Genomic DNA, 25,966 nt, shown 5'->3' on the forward strand with positions numbered 1-25,966 from the left:
TATAATATATATATATATATATATATATATATATATATATAGCGCTTAAAGAAATTTAAATTTTTCTCAAACTAATTTCCAAACTTTGTTTGAGAAAATGGTTGAATTAAATTATCATTCCATAAAATATATTTATTTCCATCTCTTTGCAAGTACAGGTTATGAAAAGAAACGGAAGATAAGTGGATTTTACATTTATACACAAAACAAAGGATATTATTAATATTTAGCACGAGAATTTTTATTTCATTTAAAAGAAGTTTGGTGTAAGCAAAACGCTTCCTGATGAACCTACTGATGGAGAAACAAGCTGTTGAAGAAAGCTAAAAATTAGATAAGTGTTTTTACTAATTTATATATATATATATATATATATATATATATATATATATATATATATATATATATATATATATATATATATACAGCGGTGGCCAAAAATTAAAGACCACTCATTTTTTTTCAAAATTTATTTTTAACCTTAGTATAATTTTATTTTGGAAAAAGGAAAAACATTTTTAGAAAGAATTTTTATTGTATTTTATATTTATTATAAAAGAATTTATAATTTTTTTACAAAATAATGTTAAAAAATTAAAAAACTGACTAGTAAAAAATATAAATGGGAAAAAAAATTGGACAAAATTTTAAGACCAGTTTCAAAAATATTTCATGTCGATGTACCTTTCTTTGTTGAGTCTACCATCGAATAAATGAAAAATGCCAACTCCACAGGCACTCAAACAGGCCCAAATGCCTATTGAACCACTGCCTTGTTTTGTTCGTTTCAAAATGCATGATTCATCGAACCGTTCGCTTGGAAGTCTACGCAACATTACGCGACCTTTTCTGTTGTCTACCTCAACGTTCCTTTCATCACTAAAGACCACACGGCTCCACTGATCTGTTGACCAATTTTTATGTAGCTTGCACCACTCTTGTTGCGCTAATCAAATCGTAATAAACGTAAATCATTTGGATTGGCTGTTTGTATATAATGATTAATGTTTCACTTGGGAATTTGTATAAGTAGCGAGTTTATTGAAGTCTCGCCCTTTTGGAGTAACTTATCAAACAACAACGGACTCGAGCAACTCCAGCTGTGACCTACATTCTTCTTTGTATTTATCGCATATTTATGTAATAATATTATTTAATATATTAATAAATTGAACTCGTTGTACAATACCACTCTTAAGTACTACAACATGGAGCCCACGGGGAATACGAAAAGAATATTTTGAAGTCCTGAAGTCCACGAGAGAGACTAAAAGACAAAATTAAAGGAGCGGTATATAAAGAAAAAGTTGAGATCAATTAATCAGCTAAGTGAATTTGCTTTTTGTTTATGAGAATTTCTATTAAAGATATACATTAAGATTCATTTACAACTAAGTTTAAACTTTTGGATCGTTCGTCGGTCGTTAAACTACAAATTACTATTCGTTATTATAGTTGTTTAGGCGATAATTGCATTTATTGTTGTTTTGAAACATCTATTTCATTTATCAATTAAGAAATTTATTTAAGATACTAAGGAATTTAGTTAAGAATATATTAAGAAAATTATTTAAGAATATATTTAGAAAATTATTTAAGATATTATTGAGAATTGAGGTCATAAGATTCATTTATTAAGTATAATTGTACACAAAGTTATTTAAGTTAATATATAAAGTCGAGGTCAAAGGTTATATTATTATTTATTATTATATTTGCTACGAGGGTTCAATTTGACTGGACATTTTGTTAATACGAGGTTTTATTGATTCATTCATCGAGGTCTCAATTTGAAAAGTCCATACAGTTGTAATTAAAGCCATATACCATTTATATATATAATATAGTTATTTATTTCTTTTCTTAATCTTATTATGTCTAATCTTGCTAATAAACGTAGAGGACGAACGGTGGCCGTCAATTCAGTCAGGCGAGTTTTCGAGCAAGCTAACAATCTTATGGTTGGTGGTTTGCACGGAGATTGCTTGAATGAGTTGATAAGTCTGAAAAATACAGCCATCGATAAGTATTTGAAAATTACACAGTTTGATTGCGATATATCATCTTTGATTGAGGTGGATGAAGAGTTAGAACAAGAAGAAATTACGAGTACAGAGTTTACCATTTTTTATAAGCGATCTATTTTAAGTATAGAAAATTTTATTAATAAAAATAATGTAGATAATATAAGTTCAAATAAGTTTATTAGCAAGACAGTTAAGCTTCCCGCTCTTAAATTAGAAATCTTTGACGGTAAACAAGAAAATTGGCAAACTTTTTATGAAAATTTTGATTGCGCTATAAATAAGAATATGGAATTGTCTAATATACAAAAAATGACTTATCTTAGAAATTTAGTTAAAGGTCAGGCGTTATCTGCAATTACAGGATTAACCTTATCTAATGAAAACTATTCAGTAGCTTTAAATATATTAAAAAATAGATTTTCCAATAAGCAGTTATTAATTTCAATTCATATGAAAAAATTGTTATCACTCGAAAAAATTAAGGATGTTAGAAATATAAGCGAATTAAGAAAAATGTTTGATACAATAGAAATACAAATTCGGAGTTTAGAAAATTTATCAGTAGATGAAAATATGTATGGATCAATTTTAATTCCTATCTTATTAGAAAAATTACCAGAGGAATTAAATTTAATTATAAATAGAGAATTAAACGGAAGTCAAGCTTGGAATATATTTAACGTTTTAGAAATATTAAAAAATGAAATAAGTTGCAGAGAAAATACGCGTAGTAATTATGAAAATTTTAGAAATCCCATAACTGCAAATACTTTATACGCTAACGGGACAGATAATCGGTTTAGTAACAAGTTTAACCAAAATTTAAGGCAAAATAATTTCCGTAATCAAAATTTTTCTACAAATTTAATTACATGTGTTTATTGTTTAAAAAATCATAAATCTCATTATTGTAACTTAGTGACTGATGTTTTAGCTAGAAAAAATATTTTAATTGAAAAAAGATGTTGCTTTCGCTGCCTACGCGAAAGTCACTCGAGTAAAAATTGTAGATCAAATTTTCGATGTTTTAAGTGTGACAAGCCTCACCATATATCTATTTGTGATAGTTTTAAAGAGAGTAATAAATTTGATAATAACTCTAAAACAGGACAGTTAACAGCTGTTGCTGATGTTTCTTCCAAAATTAATCAACGTGTTTTACTCCAGACAGCCTGGGTAAAAGTCAAGAATAATAAGTCCCGATTTAATTATTGCCGTCTTCTCTTTGATAACTGTTCCCAATTAAGTTACATTACGCCTTCATTATGTAAAAAATTAAATTTAAAAATAATAGATTCTAAAGAAATTAATATCAAAACTTTTGGAAATAATAATACAAATGAAATTTTAGATAGAGTTAAAGTTTATGTTCAAGGTAATGACGGAGATGATATTGAAATTATATGTTTTGTAAAAGAAATTTGTTCTCCGTTAAATGGCCAGTATATAGAAACTGCGTGTAAAAATTATAAGCATTTAAAATACTTAAAATTAGCAGATTATCATAGAGATAATGAATATTTAGAAGTTGATATTTTAATAGGTGCCGATTACTATTGGTCAATAATTGAAAATAAGATAATAAGAGGGTTTGAAGGCCCAATTGCAATAAAATCTAAGGTAGGATACTTAGTCAGTGGTCCTATCACGGTTAAGAATAATAATAAAGTAGATTGTTCTGTTCTGTCTTCCCATGTTTTAAAAGTCGAAGCAGAATTATATAATGATAAAACGTTTTTGAAAGATAAGTTTTCAACTATTTGGAATAAAAGCGAAGATAATATTAGCGACAATACAGTTGTCGAACATTTTCGCAAAAGCATTAAATTTGAAAATAATAGGTATACTGTAGAACTACCCTTTAAGGAGAATCATCCTTTGTTATGCGATAATTATAGTTTATGTTTAAAAAGATTCAAATCATTAGAGAAAAAGTTTTTAAAAGATGCAAAATTATTTGATTCATATAATGATATTATAAAAGAACAATTATTAAATGGAACGGTAGAGCAAGTTTTAAGTAATAAATCTAAGGTCGGACTTGTTCATTATTTACCTCATAGACCAGTTATAAGAGAAGATAAAGTTACAACTAAGTTGCGCATTGTATTTGATGCGAGTGCGACAAGCTCAGGTCCCTCGCTAAACGATTGTTTACATTCAGGTCCTTCTTTAACAACTCTACTAAATGGAGTTTTGATACGTTTTCGTGTAAATAAGATAGCATTTATTGCAGATATTGAAAAAGCTTTTTTGAACATTTCAATATCTGAGAAACATCGCGATTTCATACGATTTTTATGGTATGAAAATATTAATAATTTAGATATAAAAAATTTAAAAAATCATAAATTAGTAACATATAGATTATGTCGTGTCTTATTTGGAGTCACTTCTTCTCCTTTTCTTCTTTCAGCAACTTTAATTAAACACGCGGAACGTTATTTAAGTTCTGATCCAATATTTGTAAGTCGATTACTAAATTCTATTCACGTCGACGATTTAAGTTTTTGCTCTGATTCTGTAATTAAATGTTTTAATTTTTATAAAAAATGTCGTTCCCGGCTAGGTGAAGCTGGTTTTAATTTAAGAAAATTTGAATCTAATTCGGTCGAATTAGATAAGTTAATAAATGAAACGAATTTTCAGAGTCAAAATATTACTAAAGTGTTAGGTTTAACATGGAACAAGAAATTAGATTAATTTATTTTTTCATTTTTTGAGTTATTTAAGATTGCCGTCCCTTTTCCAACAAAAAGAGACGTGCTTAGTTTTACAGCAAGTTTTTTCGATCCCTTGGGACTAATAAACCCAGTAATTGTTCGTTTAAAAATTTTATTTCAGCAAATTTGTATATCTAAAATAGGATGGGATTGTAAAATTAATAAAGATTTATTAAAAGTATGGCAAGATATTTATAAGGATTTAGGTTCTGTACAGTCGATTTGTGTACCTAGATGTTATTTTTTTTCGAAATCGAGTGCAAGTTGCACGCGATTTGAACTTTATGGTTTTAGTGATGCTAGTTTAAAAGCATTTGGGTGTTGTATATATTTAAGATGTATTTTTAATGAGAACGAACAGTGTTCCTCTCTTGTTACTTCAAAATCTAGAATAGCCTCGCTAAGTAAATGCACAATACCTCGATTAGAATTAAAAAGTTGCTTACTGCTCGCAACACTTATTTCAAAAGTAGTTAAGGAACTCTCATCAATTATTCTTATTTCTAAAATTAAATTATTTTCAGATTCTTATATTTGCTTACATTGGATAAAAAATTCTAATAAAATTTATGAAACATTTATTCAAAACCGTCTTGAAAAAATTAGAGATTTATTTGACTTTTCCTTTTGGGATTACGTCAAAACATATCGTAATCCTGCGGATATTATATCACGAGGTTCTAGTATTGAAAATTTAATTAATAATCAGTTATGGTTTAATGGACCCAAATTTCTTTATACTCCAGAGATTTGGCCTTCCTTTGATCAAAATAAATTAATATACCCTCCAGAGGAAACAAAAATATTACTAATAACTAATGAATCGTACATAGACTTAAAATTTATTGATATAACTAATTTTAATTCATACTCCCGTTTAATACGAGTAACTGCTTATATTCTAAAATTCGTATCTTGTTTAAAAAATACGCAAGTACGAAATAACAATCTTTTACTTTCTTCTTTTGAATTAAGAAACGCCAAAATAATTTGGATTAAATTTATCCAACAAAATATATATAGTTCTAAGAATTATAAACAACTAAAAAATGATTTAGGATTTTTCTTTGACAGCGAAGGAATATTAAGATGTAGGGGGCGATTGGGAAATGCTCCAATTAGTTACAATATTAAATTTCCAATATTTCTTCCAAAGGAAAGTCTATTTACTGAATTAATTATTTTACATTGTCATGAAAGTGTTAAGCACAACGGCGTAAAAGAAAAGCTAAACCAATTAAGATTGGAATTTTGGATTCCAAAAGTTAGAAATTTAATTCAAAAATTAATTAAAAAATGTTTTTTGTGTCGAAGGTACGAAGGCAAAACTTATAGTTATCCTGATGTTCCTCCGTTACCTTTAAGTAGATTAAACGATGATTATGTTTTTAAGTACACAGGAATTGATTACTGTGGACCGTTATTTGTGAAAAATATATATTCTGAAGGAGAAATATTTAAGTGTTGGATATTTTTAGCTTCTTGTGCTAGTACACGTTTTATACATTTAGATTTAGTTCCTGATTGTTCAGCTTTGGCGTGTATTCGAGGGTTGCGAAGACTCATTAGCAAATTTGGCGCACCCTACGAAATTATTAGTGATAATGGATCGTGTTTTACAGCCGATGAAACACAACAATTTACATCCTCAAGAGGCATTTTATGGCACTTCAATGTTGCAGCCGCTCCGTGGTGGGGAGGATTCTTTGAACGTATGGTACGTTCAGTTAAGAGAGTTCTTAGAAAAATATTAAAAACTGCAAGATTATCTTACGAAGAAGTACTCACAATTCTTGCAGAAATCGAAGTCGTTACAAATAATCGTCCGTTAACATTTTCGTATGAAGAACCGGGAGACGAACCTTTAACTCCAAATCATCTCGTGTTTGGCAAGAGAATAAGTTCAGAAACATTATTAATAAAAAACAGTTATGTAAATATGGACATAAAAAAGCGCGTTGTATATAGAAACTCTATTTTAGAACATTTTTGGAATAGGTGGCGCAATGAATATTTAACAGAGCTTCGCGAATTTCATAAAAGTTACAATAAAAGCGGAAGTAAAAATATTATAAATAAAGGCGATGTAGTGACAATCCAAGATTCAAATTTGGTTCGTGGTTTATGGAAAATAGGCATTGTTGAAAAACTTTTACCGTCAACAGACGGACAAGTGCGTGCAGCAAATGTACGATGTATCTCCGCTGGAAAAATTATGTATTTGACTCGTCCAGTTAACAAATTGTGTTTACTGGAAGAAAATAAAGTTAGTTCTGTCGAAACTACGTTTGTTGATGAAAGTAACATTCAGCTATTCGTGACTACTGTTGGTGGCGGGAGTGTTGCGCTAATCAAATCGTAATAAACGTAAATCATTTGGATTGGCTGTTTGTATATAACAATTAATGTCCCCCTTGGGAATTTGTATAAATAGCGAGTTTATTGAAGTCTCGCTCTCTTGAAGTAACCTATCAAACAACAACGGACTCGAGCAACTCTAGCTGTGATCTACAATCTTCTTTGTGTTTATCGCATATTTGTATAATAATATTATTTAATATATTAATAAATTGAACTCGTTGTACAATACCACTCTTAAGTACTACAACAACTCTTTCCTGGCAAAATTTTGTTTTTTATTTAAGCGTGGTTTTTTTGCAGCAGCCCGCCATAAATAATTTAAATTGTGGAGGACCCTTCGCACAGTTCTAGGGCTTACTTTCAGACCATTTGACAGTGTCCATTTCGTAGACAAGTCTGTAGATGATGCTTGTCTGTTTTCTTTCATTAATCTCACTAACGAGCGAACATCACGGTCATTTGAAATTTTATTGCGTCCAGTCCTATGACGATCATTAATTGACCGGGTCTCTTTGTATCGTTGAATTATGTTAATAATGCAAGAGTGAGACCTTCCGAGCTTTTCTGCTATTGTCTGATGCTATAGCCTTCTTCTTTTAATACAAGAGCCGCGTATCTGTCTTTTTCTTCGATCTTTGCACGCATTTTTGCAATATTCTTATATCCTTATTGCAATTCAAAAAATAAATGTTTATTTGATATCGAAACTCAGGTTTCGACATTTTATTTTATAGCCAACGTAATAAGCAATTAAGACAGTTAAAAAAAATAATGGATTACTATTTTTAATAAGTGCAAATTAAAGATTTGAAAGTGGTCGTTAAATTTTGTCCAATTTATTTAAAGATTTATAACTACTCATCAGTTTTTTAATAAGTTAAACGCTATTTAATTAGAATTAGATTAAAAAAATTTTACCACTTTAATCCGTATGTTTTAATTAACAAGATATTAAAAAAAAAATAATTTAATATGTCAATTAGAATCTTCTTAATTTTAATTTCAAGACTAAGAAAATAACTAAAAAATGAGTGGTCTTTAATTTTTGGCCACCGCTCAATAATAAATTTCTTCTATCAGTCTATTATTTCTGATTTTACCAAGACGAATTGACTTGGCTAGGTCTTTTACGAAGTTCTTGTCAACTTTCTCGAGGCAGGAATATATCCTAATACAAAGTTGTTTCAGATTCTTGCCTGATAGTTCTTTACATAAACTATTTCCTTTAGAATACTCCAATGAATCTATAATCGTACGACATTCTGGTATGTTTGGCGGGTTATCAACCACATAATTTAAGGAATTCTTTTCAAATAATGATGTTACTCTTTTAGCATGAATGCAATAAAGCCAGGTCAAGTCAATATAAATAAGTATATCATTATTTGTATTGACTTGACCTGGCTCAATCGCATTGATGCCAAAACAGTGTCGTCATTATTTGAAAAGAATTCCTTATATTTTATCGCATTGGTTTGACTAGGTTTTAATTGACGTTTTTGACAAAATGGAGGTTATGATTTAACTGGACTATTTGCACCGTGACAAATAAAATTTGAGCAGAATAAAATCAAATGCTGTGTTACATTTTTTAAGTAACAATCCTAGTATTAACTCAATCATTAAGAAATTCTTACTTCCTGATCATTAATACGTCCAGGAAGTACATCATGTGCATAATAAAATTGAAAAGCTCACGATGAACGCTGATTTTTATCCTCCAATCCTAAAAACAAGTTAACCAAGAAATCCTTATCATTACTATTACGTCATTTAAATGAACCCACAAGACTTTAAGGACTGTTCTTTAACAGCAAAACTGTTTAATTACGACTTAGTTCCTTTTTCTTACGTTGTTGTGCTAAAAACTGACTAAAAATAACACACATAATAGATTTTAAATCTAGCCATGATTTAAATGAACCGAGAGTGCTAATGTCACGTTTAATGAAAAAAATATAACAGAAAAAATGCTGACACTATCAAAACTCAAAAGTTTTGAATGTTAAATCAAAGGTTAAAAAATGCACAAAGGAACTCGCAAACCTAAAAAAGAATGACATTAAGGCTGCATTTCATTTTATGCATGTCCAGGACCGAGATTACAAACCAGTGGTTCTTCACCTATAAAAAAACAGATGTCAATCTTTGTCAGGACTGTTGCTTAAAAAATGTAAGATAGCATTTGATTTTAGACTGTTCCAATTTTGAGGGACGGAGCAGTCAGACCAAGTAACTTAGGTTGCTAACCCTAACCAGTTATTTTTCTAAATAACCGGTTAGGGTTAACTTTAACTGCAGTCTCTCCTGCTACTTTTTCAATTAGATATTATTATATAGAACTTTGGCAAAAATGTCAGTTAGAACCTTGTCAAACCAACGCGGCAAACTGTTTTATTAAAACTACCCTACTTTATTAAAACTACTAAAAATTGATATTTAAATAATTTTTGAAATAAACTTTTATAAAAATTCAGTTTTTTTCTAAACTTTTGCACGGAAGCCCTTTCCAATTAATTTTAAATTTTAATTAATCGTTATAATTTATAATATCAATATATTAAAAACTTTATATGATATAGTTGATTGTTAGTTTTAAATAACCACTTTGCTAAACAGACTTTGAAATAGAAAATTGAAATTTTATTTTACTTTTCATAACCTCCTTTTTTTATAACCCCTTCTCTTTTCATCTAATCCCTTCACTTTTTTTATAACCCCTTCTCTTTTCATCTAATCCCTTCACTTTTTTTATAACCCCTTCTCTTTTCATCTAATCCCTTCACTTTTTTTATAACCCCTTCTCTTTTCATCTAATCCCTTCACTTTTTTTACTTAAATAAAAGTTCTTTAAAATGAATAAAAATTCAAAAATCTAAAAGTTTATTTTCTCAAAATATACATTTTTACGATTTATTTTTGTAACAAAAACGATTCATTTAAATAAAAAATAGATTAAAATATATGTACAAAAAAAATTTCTCATTTACAATTCAAAAACTTATCAAATATTTTATTCCTTAATATCATCATTATTAAAAAACAAACTCTATTATATAGTAATAAAATACTTTGCCATGGGATATCAAAAGTTTAAAAATTTGCTCATTCATTTTGCTCATTCAATATTGATTCAGTAATTTTATATCTTCTTTAATCATTTAACTTTCAAATTTATACAATTTTATATATTTATATAAAAGTTTTAAAAAATATTTGTACCACCAGCGACTAGTCGACTCAATTCACTCGGAGTATAGCCTATTAGCATCTTTAAGTCACACACAAATTTATAGACAAATCTCTTACCATTTACCTTATGAATCAAATCTCCGTCATAATAGTAACGTAACGCTCGACTTAATTTTTCATAATTCATGTTTGGTTTTTTTTTTCTTTCTCCCCAAAGTTGTGCAACACGCTCTGGGTCAACTAGCTTAAAGGATCCATCATCTCCCTCCCAGCAAATAATGTGACTAACGTTTAACTCAGTTAGTAGTTCTAGAAGGAACTGCCACAGCTGGATTTGTCCACCACCACTTCCTCCTGATGATGCTAAATTCAAAAAAACCTTGAACATATCAATAAGAAATAAGTGTACAAATCAATTTTATCATAAAACAGAATCATCAAGTTGATGAGTTTCAGAAAAAAAACTTTCAAGAGGAAATCTAAAGAGACCCAACAATCCAAATAGATTGAAAAAAATAAAACCCACCCCTTATAATAACAGTAAAAAAAAACTTTTACTTTTTGATTGTTTTAATAACTACACCTTTTCTAAATGTAATTGAGAACATGAAAGTTGTAATTAAGAAGTCGTAAAATATATTTGAGAAAATGATAGTTTTAATTAAGAAAGGTTTATAATACTCAGAACAAAGTTCTTTGTATTTTTAACTTTGTAGCCTTAATTTACTTTGTAATTTAAGGCTGAATCTGCCAAGCTGGACAAATGGGTTTTTAATAAATAATGTATTATCAATAAAAAAAAATTAAAGGAACTGTAACTTTTTTTTAGATAAATAATAAATAAAACAAATAATTTATTTACAAAAAAATATAAGATTTTAAGTAAATCTTATATTTTTTTTAAGATTTTAATTTAATTTTATATTTAAAAATATTAGATTTTAATTTAATTTTATATTTAAAAATATTAGATTTTAATTAAAATTTTATTAAAAATCACTGCAAATTATTTGAATTGCATGTGTGGTCATAAGTTGTTCAAAACATGTACAATCATGTTCCATTATTGTATTTTTTACCAAAAGAATAATCGCTTGTCTAACTGCTTTTGGAGAGTCTAAAACTGCAAAGGATGTTACAAATTTAACAAATAACAGCTATGTAACTCATGCTTCAGTTCAGACAGTCAATCGAGAGCTCAAAAGAATTGGTTTTCAATCTATAAAAAAGATCAAGAAGCTATCGTTGGTTTTTCATTACCATCAAGCTCATATAAATTATGTTTAACTTCATGCAAACAAGACTATTGATGACTTTTATGACTGGACTTAGACAGATGAAAGTAAAATTAACATGTTTGGATCAGTTGGTATAAGATATACTTGGAGAAAACCTAAGCCTATTAAGTGCTCCAGATGTTACATCAACTGTTAAATATGGAAGAGGAAAACTCATGTTTTGGGGATGTTTCTGAGTTGGTGGAGTTAGTGAATTAGGGAAATTAATTGAAAAATGAACGCTGATGACTATAGCAACATCCTTAAGGTCAGACATTTTAAGTCACTTTGAAAATGGGGCAGAACTGTATACAAAATGATGTTCATGCAAGACAACAAATCTATGCATAAGACTGATAAGACCATTAAATTTACTCACAAGAAGAAATCGAAAGTTGTTAACTGGTCAGCCCTAATCTTAAACCACTCCAAAATATCAAGGGCAATAGTTAAATAATGGGTCTACAACTATCTCCCTCCACCTTAGAATAAGAATGAACTTTGGACTTGTGTAAAAAAAGGTTTGGTACTCAATTACACCAGAGGAATGCCAAAAATTGGTTGCTTGTTTTCCTGAAAGAATTCAGACTGTAATTAAATCTAAGGCAGTATTTACTTGATATTAATTTACTACAATTTGTTATTTGTTTTCATTTGCGACAAAATTGTCACTATTAGCTTATCACATAAAAAACATACTCCTTAAAAAAAAATTCAAAATCTTCTAACTTTTGTAAAAAGCAATATTTTCAGTTAGCCAAGTCTTAAATCTAATTACAGGGTTATTCCGTAATTAAAACCACTTTATTCCATAACTAAAATCACTTTATTCCATAATTAAAATCACTTTATTTCATAACTAAAACCACTTTATTCCATAATTCCAAAATTGCTTAAGTATGACACAAGAAAGAAAGACCCGAATTGAAATTACTAACGAAACGATTAAAAATGTTAAAAGATATTTAGATCTTGAAAAATCTAATAAAGAAATTCAAGAATTAACCAACTTATCCTACAGCTGTGTATGTAAATTAATTAAAAAAATTAATGATGGCTTAACAGATAAAGAAATATTAGGTGCCAAAAGAGTGTCAAAATTTAAGGATAACAGTATAATAAAAAATGAAATAGCCACATATTTAAATAATGACAGTAGTTATGTTCAGCAAGAAATTGTAGAAAATTTAAATAATATTGGAATCAATTGCTCACAAAGTTATGTAAGTAAAATTTAAAAAAAAAAGGGATATACTAGAAAGAGGCTAACTAAAGTACCAATTGAAAGAAATTCTCCGAGAATTTTAGACGCCAGGCAATTATTTGCAAGAGAATTAGCAAACTATAATTATGACCAATTAGTATTTTTAGATGAAACAGGTTTTAACCTGCACACCACTACTAATTATGGATATTCATTAGTAAATCAAAAAGCATATGTTACTGTCTCAGCCAGCAAAGGTGTAAATTTTAGCTTGATGGCTATTAATATTAATGGAATAGTTTCTTATGAGTTGGTGCTTACAATTCAGAAAGATTTAAAAATTTTATTACACAAAATCTTATTCCATATTTCAGAAGCAATCCAAATCACGTTCTTATCATGGATAATTGTAAATTTCATCACAGCAGAGATGTGTCAAGATTATTAAATGAAAATCGGATTATGTTCAAGTTTTTACCTGCCTATTCTCCCCAATTGTTCTCCCCAATTGAATCCCATAGAGGATGTTTTTGATGAAATACAAACAATTTATAAGAGAATGAAACCATTGGCAAAAACAAAAAACACGATAAAAGAGCGCGTTTGCTATCTACTAGACACCTGATCAGGTAGTTTTGCTATTTTCTGCAAGCATCTTAGCCAATATTTGTTGGCGTTGTCTAGAAATTCTTTCATTAAAAAAAAAATATTGAGCTTGAAAAAATTTGTGGAAAACGTTTTTTATAATATTTCATAATTTATTTATTTTATTAAATAAAGTATTTATAATCTTGTAATAAAATGGTTTTAATTATGGAATAAAGTGATTTTAATTATGGAATATAATGGTTTTAATTATAGAATAAAGTGGTTTAGATTGTGGAATAAAGTGGTTTTAATTATGGAATAACCCTAAAATAAAACTAAAATTTCATTTTTCTTTGCAGCTTTTCTATTAAAAAAAACAACCTTTCTTTGTTCAAACATGGTGACAATTTTGTCACATACATATAATAAAATATACACATATATAAATTTAAAAATTTCTTTAATTTATAAGTTTAATAAAATAGCTAATTCATATTATCACATCATTTATTTTATTTAGTTTTATCTACATATTTAAGTAATATTGCTTTTCCTCATTTAAAGCTACTTTTTTTAAAATTTCTTATTCAAATTTTTTAAGATTATTTGTTTAGTTTCCTTAAAGTTTTTTTAATTTTATATAGTCAATATTTTTACTAGAAAAACAAACTAGTATGATTTTGCCTTACAACTTAAGAAAGAGGTATGTTTTTGCTTACATACATAAGGAGTATGTTTTGTTTAAGTACACAGGCAGCTAAGGTCAGTTTTCTACCAAATAAATAAATGGACTAAACATTCAAGACAATAGCAAAATAACACATAAAAAAATACATACACTGCCACAAGATTATTAACTTAAGATTACTTAATTTTTACCTTATGTATAAAAAATGATGCAGTAGTTTAAGAAAAAAGTGATCAAACTTCACAACATCCCTGCTAGTAGATGCTTCCAAATTTAAGCTTCATAAAATTGTTTTAAATTTTGAACTAAGTTTAATAAAACTGTTTCTTATGTGTATAATGTTTCGTGATATAAAAAAAATAAGTAAGCATAAAAGTTTCTTAGTATGTTCAACACACAAATTACGAAGCATATTGATGTTGAATAAATAGGCAGCAAATAAATATAAGTCAAAATAGAGTGCCAGCCATATTGACTTTTTATGCCTTTTCTTTCATCATAAAAAATTTTTAGGATTTTTAAAATCAAGAAAGTGAATAGTTAGCCTAAAAGACATTTTAAAAGCATTTTAAAATTCTACGTAGAAACAACTTTGTCAGACTTAATGCAGCCAACGGCATCATAAAAAAAGAAAGTCATTTGGTGTGTTTATTTAGCACATATTGATGTTATTATATGTTGAGTTTCATAGTTTTTACTTGAAGTTTTACAAGCAATTTTATGTCTTTTCTGTCTTGATGGTTGTAACTGTAATGATTGTAACGAAAAAACCAATGCTTAAAAACGACAAATAAAACAACGAAATCAATGATGTAAGGAAAAAAGTGCAAATGATTATCAACAACCATGTATTATGTAATCTTTTTTTTTTTTAATATCTTTACTTCCAACAAAGCTGCAACCAATTTTAATTAATTATTATAATCTATAATATCAATACATTAAATATTTGATATAATGATATAGTTGATTGTATCAAAAGTTTAAAAATTTGCTTGTTCATTTTGCTCATTCAATATTGATTTAGTTATTTTATACTTTCTTTAACCATTTAACTTTCAAATTTTTAGTATAAAAGTTTTAAAAATTATTTGTACTACCAGCAACTAGACAACTCAACTCACTCTGAGAAAAGCCTTTTTTTTTCAACACATTCACTTACAACAAGACTGCAACCAACCACTATTAAAGTTGGAAGTAACTGGAAGAGAAAAGATGAAGTTTATAGAGCAAAATAGCAATTAACAGATGACTTAAAAGATTGCAAATTATGAAAAACAAGATGAAGGAAGCAAAATCCAAAGAACTGATGTTTAAGGAAAAAAATTAGGCGAATAAGAGTTATTAGAGCACTTAGGTCACAAAAAGTAACTTTGAAATAACTCATAACTTAATAGTGGTTGCTTGCAACTTTGCTGTAAGTAAATTAGAGTTTAAAAATATATAAATTAATGTAAGTCATATTTTTTTTTGCATGTAAGCCAAATTTTAATAAATAGTAAATATAAGTATAAAACTATAACATAAAAATTATTATAAATTTTTTTCTTGCTCCGGCTATCAACCACTGCTAAATCTTATAATTTTGCCAGGGTAGGGGATGGGTTTGCAAAGAGTCTCATTATTAGCCAGGACCCCATTCACTTCCTAACAATTATTAGGAAAGGATTCAATAATCTTAAAGATGTGACCTGATACACCATAAGAAGAGAGCTTATGAAGAAGACTTATGAAAATAGGAATAACAGATGCTGCTTTCCAGCAGGCTGGAAAACAAGACTCTGATAAACACTTGTTAAATAGTTTTGAAAATATAGAAACACTTCTGCAAGACTATAACAGGTATATTGTCTGGACCACAAGTTGAAGAAGAGTCTAAGCAGGAAATCACTTTAGATACAGAAGCTGGAGTGATACGAAGGTCAGGCAATGGATTAACCTGTTTGTCTAACACGAAAATCACAGAAAGAGTCTCAGTCAGCTTTTAGGAAGTTTTTTTTTTTTTTTTTTTTTTTTTTTGTTATTTCACCTCCCCAAGGCCACTACAGATGAGGAGGCTACTTAAATGTGGTTATAACCCTCTCTCAACTCTATAACTCCGAAACACGAACCTTGACGAACAAGGCCGCTGCGCCGAGAAACAAGTTGAGTGCGGTACTACCAGGGACGTGGTGGGGATCGAACTCCGAACCTCTCGCTCATGAAGCGAGCGCTCTACCACTACACCACTACCGCATTTTTAAGACCGCAAGTTGTAAGAGGTTTGATGATAGGGGAATTCTAATGATGAAGAAGAATGAGATGATAGCTTTAGAGAGATCAAACAGTGATCAGAAGCACCTAAGAGTGAGTGTGGAGAAACTGAGCACTGACTAGGATCAGAAATAAGACCTAAGTCGAATATAGAAGGTAAATGATTTGGATTGTCTGGAAAGCGAGTTGGAAAGATGACTATTTGTGTTAGAGATTGAGAAAGGCAATAGTTGTGGGTATTAACGCCTAGAGAGTCTCTGACACTAGAGCCAAGCCACTCAGTGTGATGAGCATTAAAGTCACCAATAACATCGACATTGGCTGATGGATAAAGAGTGAGGGCTTGGTTAATTTGATCAGAAATAACATCAAAAATAGTGCAGTCTTGATGATAGATGAAGAAGAGTGATATAGAACAAAGAGAAAGGCAATAGAGTGAAGTGGTGTTAAACAAAAGCAAATAAAAGAATAGTCTGTGGATTTAAACCTAGTCTCCCGACAAAAGGGTGAATTCTTATGAATGTAAATGCCCAGGCCAAGCATATGATTATTGGAGTCTTTACGAATTAAAGGAAGATAACCATTAAAACTAAGATCACAAGATAAGACAGCTAACTCAAATTAGTCTCACAAAGAGCAAGTAGGTCTGATGAACTTTGCAAGAGATAAGACTCAACAAAAGAAAAGTTACTTCGAAGAAAACAAATATTAGTGAATGATAGATTTAGAGAGCTCGGTAAATTCAATGGTTTTTTTTGTGTTTCATAGTTTTTGATTTTTTAGACATTTTTTAAATTGGTTAAAGAACTTGACTCAAAGCACAGATATTACTCAGTACACTATCTAATAGCCCAAGTAATTGCCTCATTACTATTAATAAACCCTAAGCCATAACAAAGGACTCCAAATGTTGCCTCGACAATGCAAACCAAAAGTATGAACAGGAACACCATCCATGTGCAACATGATACTGTTAGTACTCTGATATTTTACAGCTGTTGATGGAATCAGCCTCTTTGAGAGCTACCACAGAGTTTTGGAAACCTGACTACCAGCCAGCCTCAGAACCACAAAACTGAATTTTAGAGCTGTACCCTCTATAGGAAATAATAGAATGAGTTGTCTAGTCAAAAAAACAGAGACACAAGTAAAACCCATGAAATTGAGTCAAGAAGATCCAGCATTCAACATTCTAAACTGGAAACAATGTATTATAAATACATCTACACCAGCCTAATAGATGAATCTATCAATTTATCAATTATTGATTGAGGTATATATCAAAATATCAATTAATCTAGTAGATATTGTTGAATGAAAATTATATTACTAGAAAACATTTGAATTCAAAAAAGAATATACATGAACATAAAAGAATAAATTCACAGCATAAAACATGTTTTAATTCTTTATATAAGATCCTTAAATTTTTAGAACAGGTAATTGTTTTATGATACCACCCACTCGCTATAGCTTTTCTCAGACCTGCTAGTGAGGTTGGGATCTATCTAGAAACTTCTTAAGTTTCATCTGACTTTTAGAAACTTCTAAAGTTTCCCCTCCCACTAATTTTGATACAATTTATTTCACAAATAGAGTAGTCCCTCCATAGAAAATTATTTAGCTGATATAACATCAACATTTACACTACAATGCAAATTATCCATACATTAACAATAAACGACACCATACAAAGACTGCATTAAAACTACACTTTAATGTTGATCCTGCATCAAATAATTTGTTTAAACTCAGAATTGAAACACAACAAACACCACTGATGTCACATTGAATGTTGTGTATAGTTATAAATTATTAAAAGTTAAACATTAAAGATACTAACTTGTTATAGAATGATCATTTAATCTCCCAGCCGAAGACAAACCTTTCATACTTGTTACACTTGCTATATATAAAAAATACTTATTCAACATCTTTTAAAAAATTTATTAATTGTTATTAATATAATAATAATAAAATATAAATATTTATATATAATAAAATAAAAACATTTATAATAAAATACAAATGAAATATATAAATCAAAACTGTGCATACAATTCTCTTATCTATTTTATCTACTATTTATCTTTTAAGATTCCTGGATAATAATAGTAAAAAAACAAAAATTTACTAATGATAAAAATGATAAAACTATGCAATATTATTAGAAAAAACAAAAACAAAAAAACTAACCAAACTTTAATGCTTCAATGTGCATCCATATGAGATCAACAGCTGATTCAGGAAACAATGGTTGCAAGTTTCTTTTTCGCATTTTAAAAAGAAGTTTCCCATCAAATACAAACTGAGGGTAGTCAATAAGTGGCCTTTCTGTCCCCAAAACACTTACTAACCATTCAAAGTATTTTCGTACATCATTAACGTTCCAAGACTTGGGATCTAAAAGAATTATTATTATTATACAGAGCTAGAAATCTAGCTGATCAACAATAGATGATCATTTATTTAAAAAAAAAAGCAAAATCATTAAAAAAAACAAAAACTGAATGCTTTTGATTGATGGAATAAACATAATTTTGAGATCATAACAGGCTTTGATTGGTTCAAAATTTTGATTCAAAAGTTAATAAACTGTTAATAAACTTTTTAAACAAAATGAATTTGAAATAATTAGAAATGTATTTTAGGTAAATATGTCATATTAGATGAAACCCTTCACTGCTATATGTCCAAATAAAAGAGTCATACCTGTGCATTATAATGAGAGTTGTGAATAAACTTTTCAAAACTGCTTGAAGATATTAAAACCAATGAGAGGGTACCCTAGTGTAGTTTGGGATAAAAACAATACTAATAGCTAGAAGTTTTGGATAGGAATGTTACCTTAACTGCAAAAATCTATATTTTGCAGATAACTAATTATTTGCATAAACCTTCATTAATGAAAAAAGTTTGGAACTGGGTACGGAAATATCTGTTAAAAGACTTCAAAAAAATCATTTTTTATTCATCTACAGTATATAAAAGATATTTTTGACAACAACTTAACAGTTTTGTAAAAAAAAATTTTTTTTAATGTGTCACACTCTTCCTACAATAATATTAGTTTGAGTAATTATGCAAAACAGTATGATAAACCTGTTCATCACAAATTTAAAAAAAAACATGTATCAACTATAAAAGGACACAAAAACTATGGAGAAAAGCTAGCTTTAGTGAATTGTTCTTATAATATATTTATTTTATGTGTTTTTTGTAACTCAAATAAATAAACATTAATTTTTTATTTTGACTACCATAACTAAGTAATATAGCAAAAATAGAGTAGTGGAAGTCACAACACAGTTCCTCGATTACACAGAGGAAGTGTCACATCAGAAAGTGTTTGAAATATTTATGAAAACAAGAAACATGAGTGAAAAGTTAAACAAGTTGCATCAGAAAAATATCAAACAGACATTTTTCTGATGCAACTTGTTTAATTCTGTATTTAAGAATTATATTGTGTTACTTATTGTACATTTCTAATAGTAATAATCGGGAATTTAAACCATGGAATTATTACTATTAGAATAGTAATAATCGGGAATTTAAACCATGGAATTATTACTATTAGAATTGTACAATAAGTAACACAATACAATTGTTAAAATATACATCCAGTTGACATATAGACAAATTTGTAAATTCTAATAAAAAATACACCTAGTTGAATCAGCTAAGGTGACATCTTAACATATTTGTCTTAATAAAACTGCTAAGAATACCTATTGGTAGTTTCAAATCTGATTCCCCACGTAGTAGTTTCTGCATCAATAATAACGGAGCAGTAGAAGTTGTGTTTTCTCGTAAAGCAACTTTTTTTGTAGGCAACATTTCTTCTTTTTTTCCCAACTCTGAGCTGTCATTTTGTAAATGACGTTTTTTGGTATTTTGGTCTGTTACTTTTGCTCCATAACTTGTTTGAAACTCTGATATTTAAAAGTCAAAAAAATTTAATGATAAATTAATAAATGATAACACAAATTTAAATAAAAATGTAATTTATATATAATATAAAATGAAACAATCATAGTGCATCACATAGCACCATGTAAACATATATGTAATTATCTAAACATGTGTTCAATTATAACCATAACACTATGTATCCATGGTAAATTTAATTCATAAAGTGGTTAAAGGAAGAGATTTCAAGATTAAACCCTATTACACCGGCAGTTTACTTAGTTCTCTTTAAAGTGATCATGTATCTTAGTACACCTTTAGGCAATGGATTTGTAAACATATGTATACCAAATGTATACACCATAAATATTTATACCTTATGTATACCCAAACATTATTTATTCACATTATTATTAACTTCATTAAAACAGCAAGTTTTATAACTCTTATGTTCATTAAAACTATATTTTTTTATAGGATATGCAGATTCCATAGTTCCATAGTTATCAATTATTATCATAATGGGCATCAACTAAAAAATGGGACTAAATTTAAAGAGTCGTAACTTAGGTCATAAAAATAATATAAGTCTTGTCTACAAGAACAATTGGCAAGCAGAAAATCTTATAAAATTACATTCTAAGGTTAAGCATTGCCTTAATAAAGTTGATATTAAGTTAATACAGAGTTTAGTTCAGTCTATACCAGGCCTAATGTATACTGTCAAAGGAAATGGTTTAATTGAAAATATCTGTTGCGAGTGAACTAGAATTAAAAAAAGGGCAAACTTTCTGAAAACATTATAAATTTTCACGCCATTTACATCTTTGATCATTTGACAGTAATAACTAGTTTGTTTAAAAACAAAATTCTGTGAGAAAAATGTATTAAAAACAATATCAAAATATTTCAAAAATATTTAATCTTTACTTAACTGTAAAAATTTGAATATACTAATTACAATGTCACAAGTCTGACTTCAAAATTTATCATTTAAACTTTTAAGCTTTAATGACTGTAACGTTCTGAAATAGTCATTGACTTTATGTTTGTTAAAAAATTTATGTTTGCAGTTCCTGATAATCATGCAATGAAATCAAATTTATTGTTCAGCATTGGGCGCTAGTTTTATTAGATTGTCTTATTTCCCTATGTCTTCAAAACTAGTTAAATTCATAATTTTTCATTTTGTAGTCTTTATTTTTTAAAATTTAAGTTTTGTAGTCTTTATTTGTTAAAACTTGATGAACTTTTGTTGCGTTGTGTTGTACTTTTAGAATTTTTTCAAGCCACCAATAAAGTAAGGGTTGCAAGCTTGTATGACAAACTCCAGATGTGATCTAATATATGCAGTATAAATTTTTTTTTTAATGTAAGTGTCTCTTGATACAAACATATATTTAAGATTTCCAAGCATATTATCTGCTGCTTGCTTGCTTTGTTTGCTGCTATATTGCATAATATATATTAATAATATAAATAAATCTTAGTTATTTACTTATTATTGAGCACTCTTATACGTTCAAAAGTTTTTTTTGTATTTTATTTGCAAATACAAAACATATTATTTAAATATATATATATATATATATATATATATATATATATATATATATATATATATATATATATATATATTTATATACACACACATTCAGCAATGCTGACTTTGCTTTACAATGCTATACAACTTTTTGGTGATGCCCCGTATAAAAAGAAGTATATTTTAAGATGCCTAAAAGATACAATTCTGAACATTTTCCCTATGGTTCTATGTACTACTAACTTCTTATTACAAAAAAACTGTAAGGGTTTTCTTTTTTGAATCTGATTTATTTGCATTGAAAGTTTTATTAAAAAATTAATAAAAATTGTTATTTAATAATGAAAAAAAAATTATATACATTTTTTTTTGCATTTTTTAAAAAGACTTTAGAATCTCAGGTACAGTTCTAATATATAAACTTGTTTGCATTTCACATTAAAGATCTTCACTTTATACAATCTTAATGTTTCATGAAGGATTTTCTTTTTACGAATTTTTACGAAATAACTATTCTAAAATTTTTTATTACAGAACTAAAAAATAATATAAAAATATTAATGATAAAGAAAGATGTTCAATTGAATTAATAAATAAAATTGTCACAAACAAACATCCAATGATATCAAAAATGATGTGAAAATCAAAATATCAAAAATGAAGTGAAATCTAATGATATCAAGAAAATTTCAAGTCTCAATGATATAGAAAAAGACTTAATAATTAGTTGTTTTGGTATTGAAAGTGATGAAAATGCTATGGTTTGCTTCCATGAATATATTTATTTAAAACATTACTCCATAATCGGAATAACATGCTGTGTCCATTTAATTCGCACAATGAAAAAAGAAAAAAATGTATTATTACTTAACCATAAAGCTTTTTTTAAACTTTATTGTAATTATATATACTAGATTTTTTTGCATAATACTTACTGAAGTAGTAATTATCACTCATGTTTTTAGGAGGATGAAAGGAAATTAATAAAAAACTTGCTGGGAAATTGAAAAACATTGGTATTGATGTTATTCTTAGGGAAACGATATGTCGTTTTGAGGGGGTTATGAACATAATCCCCTCAAAACGCATGCTGTGAATAGTCACTTAAGAGTTGCTCTCGGTAAAAAAAAATCATAACATGTTCAAAAAACAGTAAAGTTAGGTATTGCAAGGACTTCAAATAAAGATCCTGATCAGTTAAGCCAAGAAGATTTCTTCAATAAATGATCTAAGAAAGTTAAATGTAAAAATGATATGGATACACTAATAGGAAAAATTAAAGAAAAAATGTTAACTTTCAAATAGAATCAGAAAATTCAATTACTACTGGTTCTACCTTGATCAAACAAATGTATAGAAAAAGAATTTAATGTTATGCAGATATCAAGCAAACTGCTCCCTGAAAAAAAAAAAAGGAAAGGAAATATCTCATTTATATGTATGTGTATTTACTGTATGCTAAGTTTAAAACCAGCTATCCTGATATGACTTGTTTTTTATACTTTTGCTCAAATCAACCAAAATGGTGCATTACAGTGAGCATCTGGTATGCATACTACATGCAAACCTCTCATCAAAATATTAAGTTAATGATTAGTGCAGTTGAATTATCAAAGGATTATCACAAACTTATTGATATGCTTGTTTGTAGTAGAGCTAACAAGAATTTTTTAATGCATCATTGCCCTATTTGTCTAGAAGATTCTATATTAAGACATCTTGAAAACGAGTTATACTCTCAAGAAGGTATTGATGAAGATAATGATTATTGTATAGATTACAAACAATGGAAAACAACAGACCAATCTGATTTATTTATTAGAGTATTAAGCATTAATGCTCTAATAAATAATTTACAAGAACTTACTGTTCATTCTCACATTCATACATAGTTGATTTTTTATAGAAATTAAAAAATGTGTTGGGGTTTAAAATTATAAAACTTTAAATGCAAATAAATCTAATCTAAAAAAGATTACCTTTGCTGTTTTTTTGTTTTGTGGCATTTGTTAAACATAGAACATTAGGAAATAATTTCATAATCATATCTTTCAGGCATCTCAAGATAAAAATGTTTTGTACAAGATATCAAAAAACTTACAAAAAGTATTACATTATTTTGAAATTAAATTTTCATATAGAAGCTTTAATTTTTTAGTGTTTTAGCCATCATTTTTTAGTTCCTCTCCCTAAAATAATGTCGTAAATAGAAAATCCTTTAAACATGAAGGCTGCGTAAAGTGAAGCTAACTGTGTTATGTAATTAGCTTAAAAAATAAACATGAAGGTTGTATAAAGTAAAGATCTTTAATGTGAAATGCAAACAAGTTTATATATTAGAACTGTACCTGAGTTTTAAAATCTTTTTTAAAAAAATGCAAAAAAAAAATGTATATAATTTTTTTTTTCATTATTAAATAACAATTTTTTTTAATTTAAAAAAAAAACTTTTTAATCCAAATAAATCAGATTCAAAACAGAAAACCCCTGCAGTTTTTTTGTAATAACGAGTTTGTTATATATAGAAACATAGGAAAAATCGTTCAGAACCATATCTTATAGGTATCTCAAGATATACTTCTTTTTGTACGAGGCATCGAAAAACTTTTAAAAAGTGTTACACCATTTTAAAATTGAATTTTCATAGAGAAGATTTAGTTTTTTAGTGTTTTAGGTATCATTTTTGAGCAAATTTTCAACACTATTGAGCAAGTATTTCATAAGTTAAAGCTAATTGTGTTATGCAATTAGCTTAAAAAATAAATAGCGCTGAAAAAATAATCATATTCCAACTGAGTAACAATATTTCTGAAACCGTAAGGAGTCAGACATTAAAATGTGGAGTGAAATTTTCTTTCATTATTATAAGCTTGTATTCCGAAAATCATCAAAATCTGAGATGGTATAATGCCAAAAAATTTTTTTGATTGATTTGACAGGAATGAACCTTCTTTAAACTTATTTCAAAAACAGGAACTCTTTTTACTAATGTGGGAAAAAAGTTTTGATGCTTTTTTTTTCATTTTAAGGTTTTGTTATTTTTTTAGCAATTATGTTTAATGAAAGAATTTATTTTTATTTACAAAAATGAAACTTCTACATGTTTTAAAATTGAAAAATTTAAAAGTGAAAAATCTCAGTTAAATCTTTGCAAATACTTAAAAATTCTAATCAGAATTTTGAACAGATATCTAAAGGAACCATTTCTTTTTATATTAAGAAACTATTTTGAGTCCGAGATCAAACAACCACAATGATTATTTATCTAAAACACATCTACTTATCAACATGTAAATCAAATTGATATTTTTATTTTATATACCACCAGTGCACTGCTCTATAGTTTTACACCATGCCACCACCTAGTTATCACCTAGATAGTTTAACCACCCATAAAAAAGACAAACAAAACAACAATAAAAATATTAATTACAATAATAATAATTATTATTATTATTATCACAATATTCTTCGTATTTATTAAAGAAATAGACATAACTTCTGTTGGTAATCTGTAATATATAATATCTGTTGGTAACAAGGTTTATTTGTATTTATTTTTTTCATATTTGGTAACAGTTGTTATTTATACTTATTATTCAAACATTTTAAATAAAAATTAATTCAATTTAAAATCCTAATTAATCCAACTTAAAACAACTAATAACTCATATTAAATTGTATAAAATATATAATAATATCTGTATAATAAACCTGTGTTACTTCCTTGAACAAAACTATCATTTGGAGCATTTGAACTATCAGTGTTTGAAGAAATACAGTTAAATACATAGTCAGTTTTATCATTTATTGAAGATCTATTCTGAAGTTCTTTTGATGGACTTTTAACTTGACTGCTAATTGAAGAGTTTTCCACAGTTTTAATGTCACTACCGCCTATTGCAGGTTCAGAAGAATATCTTTGAATTGAAAAAGACTCAAATTTATTATTATCTTTATTTTCAGTTGCAAAATCTATGATTGGTATTACTTGAACTTTTTCTGAATTTTCAGTAATTGCAGGTTTACTTAAACCAACTAAACCTTGTGATGTGGGAACATTTTGCACACAATAAAAATTTGATACACCCGTGACATTATGCAGTCCAAAAAAATCTGGTGAACTATAATTTAAAGAATGAATAAATTGCATTTGCCAGCAGTTTTGTTGTTTGTGATACCTAAAGATTACATTAAT

The 25,966-nt window shown here is 27.8% G+C and overlaps 2 protein-coding genes across 3 annotated transcripts; one reads left to right on the forward strand and one right to left on the reverse strand.

The window, feature by feature from the left end:
* Positions 1 to 1,874: 1,874 nt before the first annotated feature.
* Positions 1,875 to 7,112, forward strand: LOC136074554 (uncharacterized). Its single transcript, XM_065786886.1, has 2 exons — positions 1,875 to 4,701; positions 4,894 to 7,112. Exons 1-2 carry the CDS (start codon positions 1,875 to 1,877, stop codon positions 7,110 to 7,112), a joined length of 5,046 nt encoding a protein of 1,681 aa, XP_065642958.1.
* Positions 7,113 to 9,977: 2,865 nt separating this feature from the next.
* LOC100201698 (DNA-binding protein Ets97D) lies at positions 9,978 to 25,966 on the reverse strand. 2 transcript variants are annotated; one of them, XM_065788679.1, is made up of 5 exons: positions 25,483 to 25,966; positions 20,045 to 20,248; positions 18,510 to 18,716; positions 18,157 to 18,219; positions 9,978 to 10,666 (listed from the first exon to the last, which is right to left on the reverse strand). In XM_065788679.1, exons 1-5 carry the CDS (start codon positions 25,919 to 25,921, stop codon positions 10,317 to 10,319), a joined length of 1,263 nt encoding a protein of 420 aa, XP_065644751.1. In that variant the 5' UTR covers positions 25,922 to 25,966; the 3' UTR covers positions 9,978 to 10,316. The 2 variants fall into 2 exon arrangements, with proteins under 2 accessions (XP_065644751.1, XP_065644752.1); XM_065788680.1 differs by having other exon boundaries at positions 9,978 to 10,682.

Source organism: Hydra vulgaris, chromosome 01 (genome assembly GCF_038396675.1).
Source record: "Hydra vulgaris chromosome 01, alternate assembly HydraT2T_AEP".
NCBI lineage: Eukaryota > Metazoa > Cnidaria > Hydrozoa > Anthoathecata > Hydridae > Hydra > Hydra vulgaris.

Coding starts and splice junctions, on each gene's coding strand:
- LOC136074554 (XM_065786886.1), top strand. CDS start 1,875: ATGTCTAATCTTGCTAATAAACGTAGAGGACGAACGGTGGCCGTCAAT. Junction 4,702..4,893: donor AAATATTACTAAAGTGTTAG/GTTTAACATGGA, acceptor TATCTAAAATAG/GATGGGATTGTAAAATTAAT.
- LOC100201698 (XM_065788679.1), bottom strand. CDS start 25,921: ATGCAATTTATTCATTCTTTAAATTATAGTTCACCAGATTTTTTTGGA. Junction 20,249..25,482: donor TGTTCAAGGAAGTAACACAG/GTTTATTATACA, acceptor TTTAAATATCAG/AGTTTCAAACAAGTTATGGA. Junction 18,220..18,509: donor CATTGAAGCATTAAAGTTTG/GTTAGTTTTTTT, acceptor TTTTATATATAG/CAAGTGTAACAAGTATGAAA.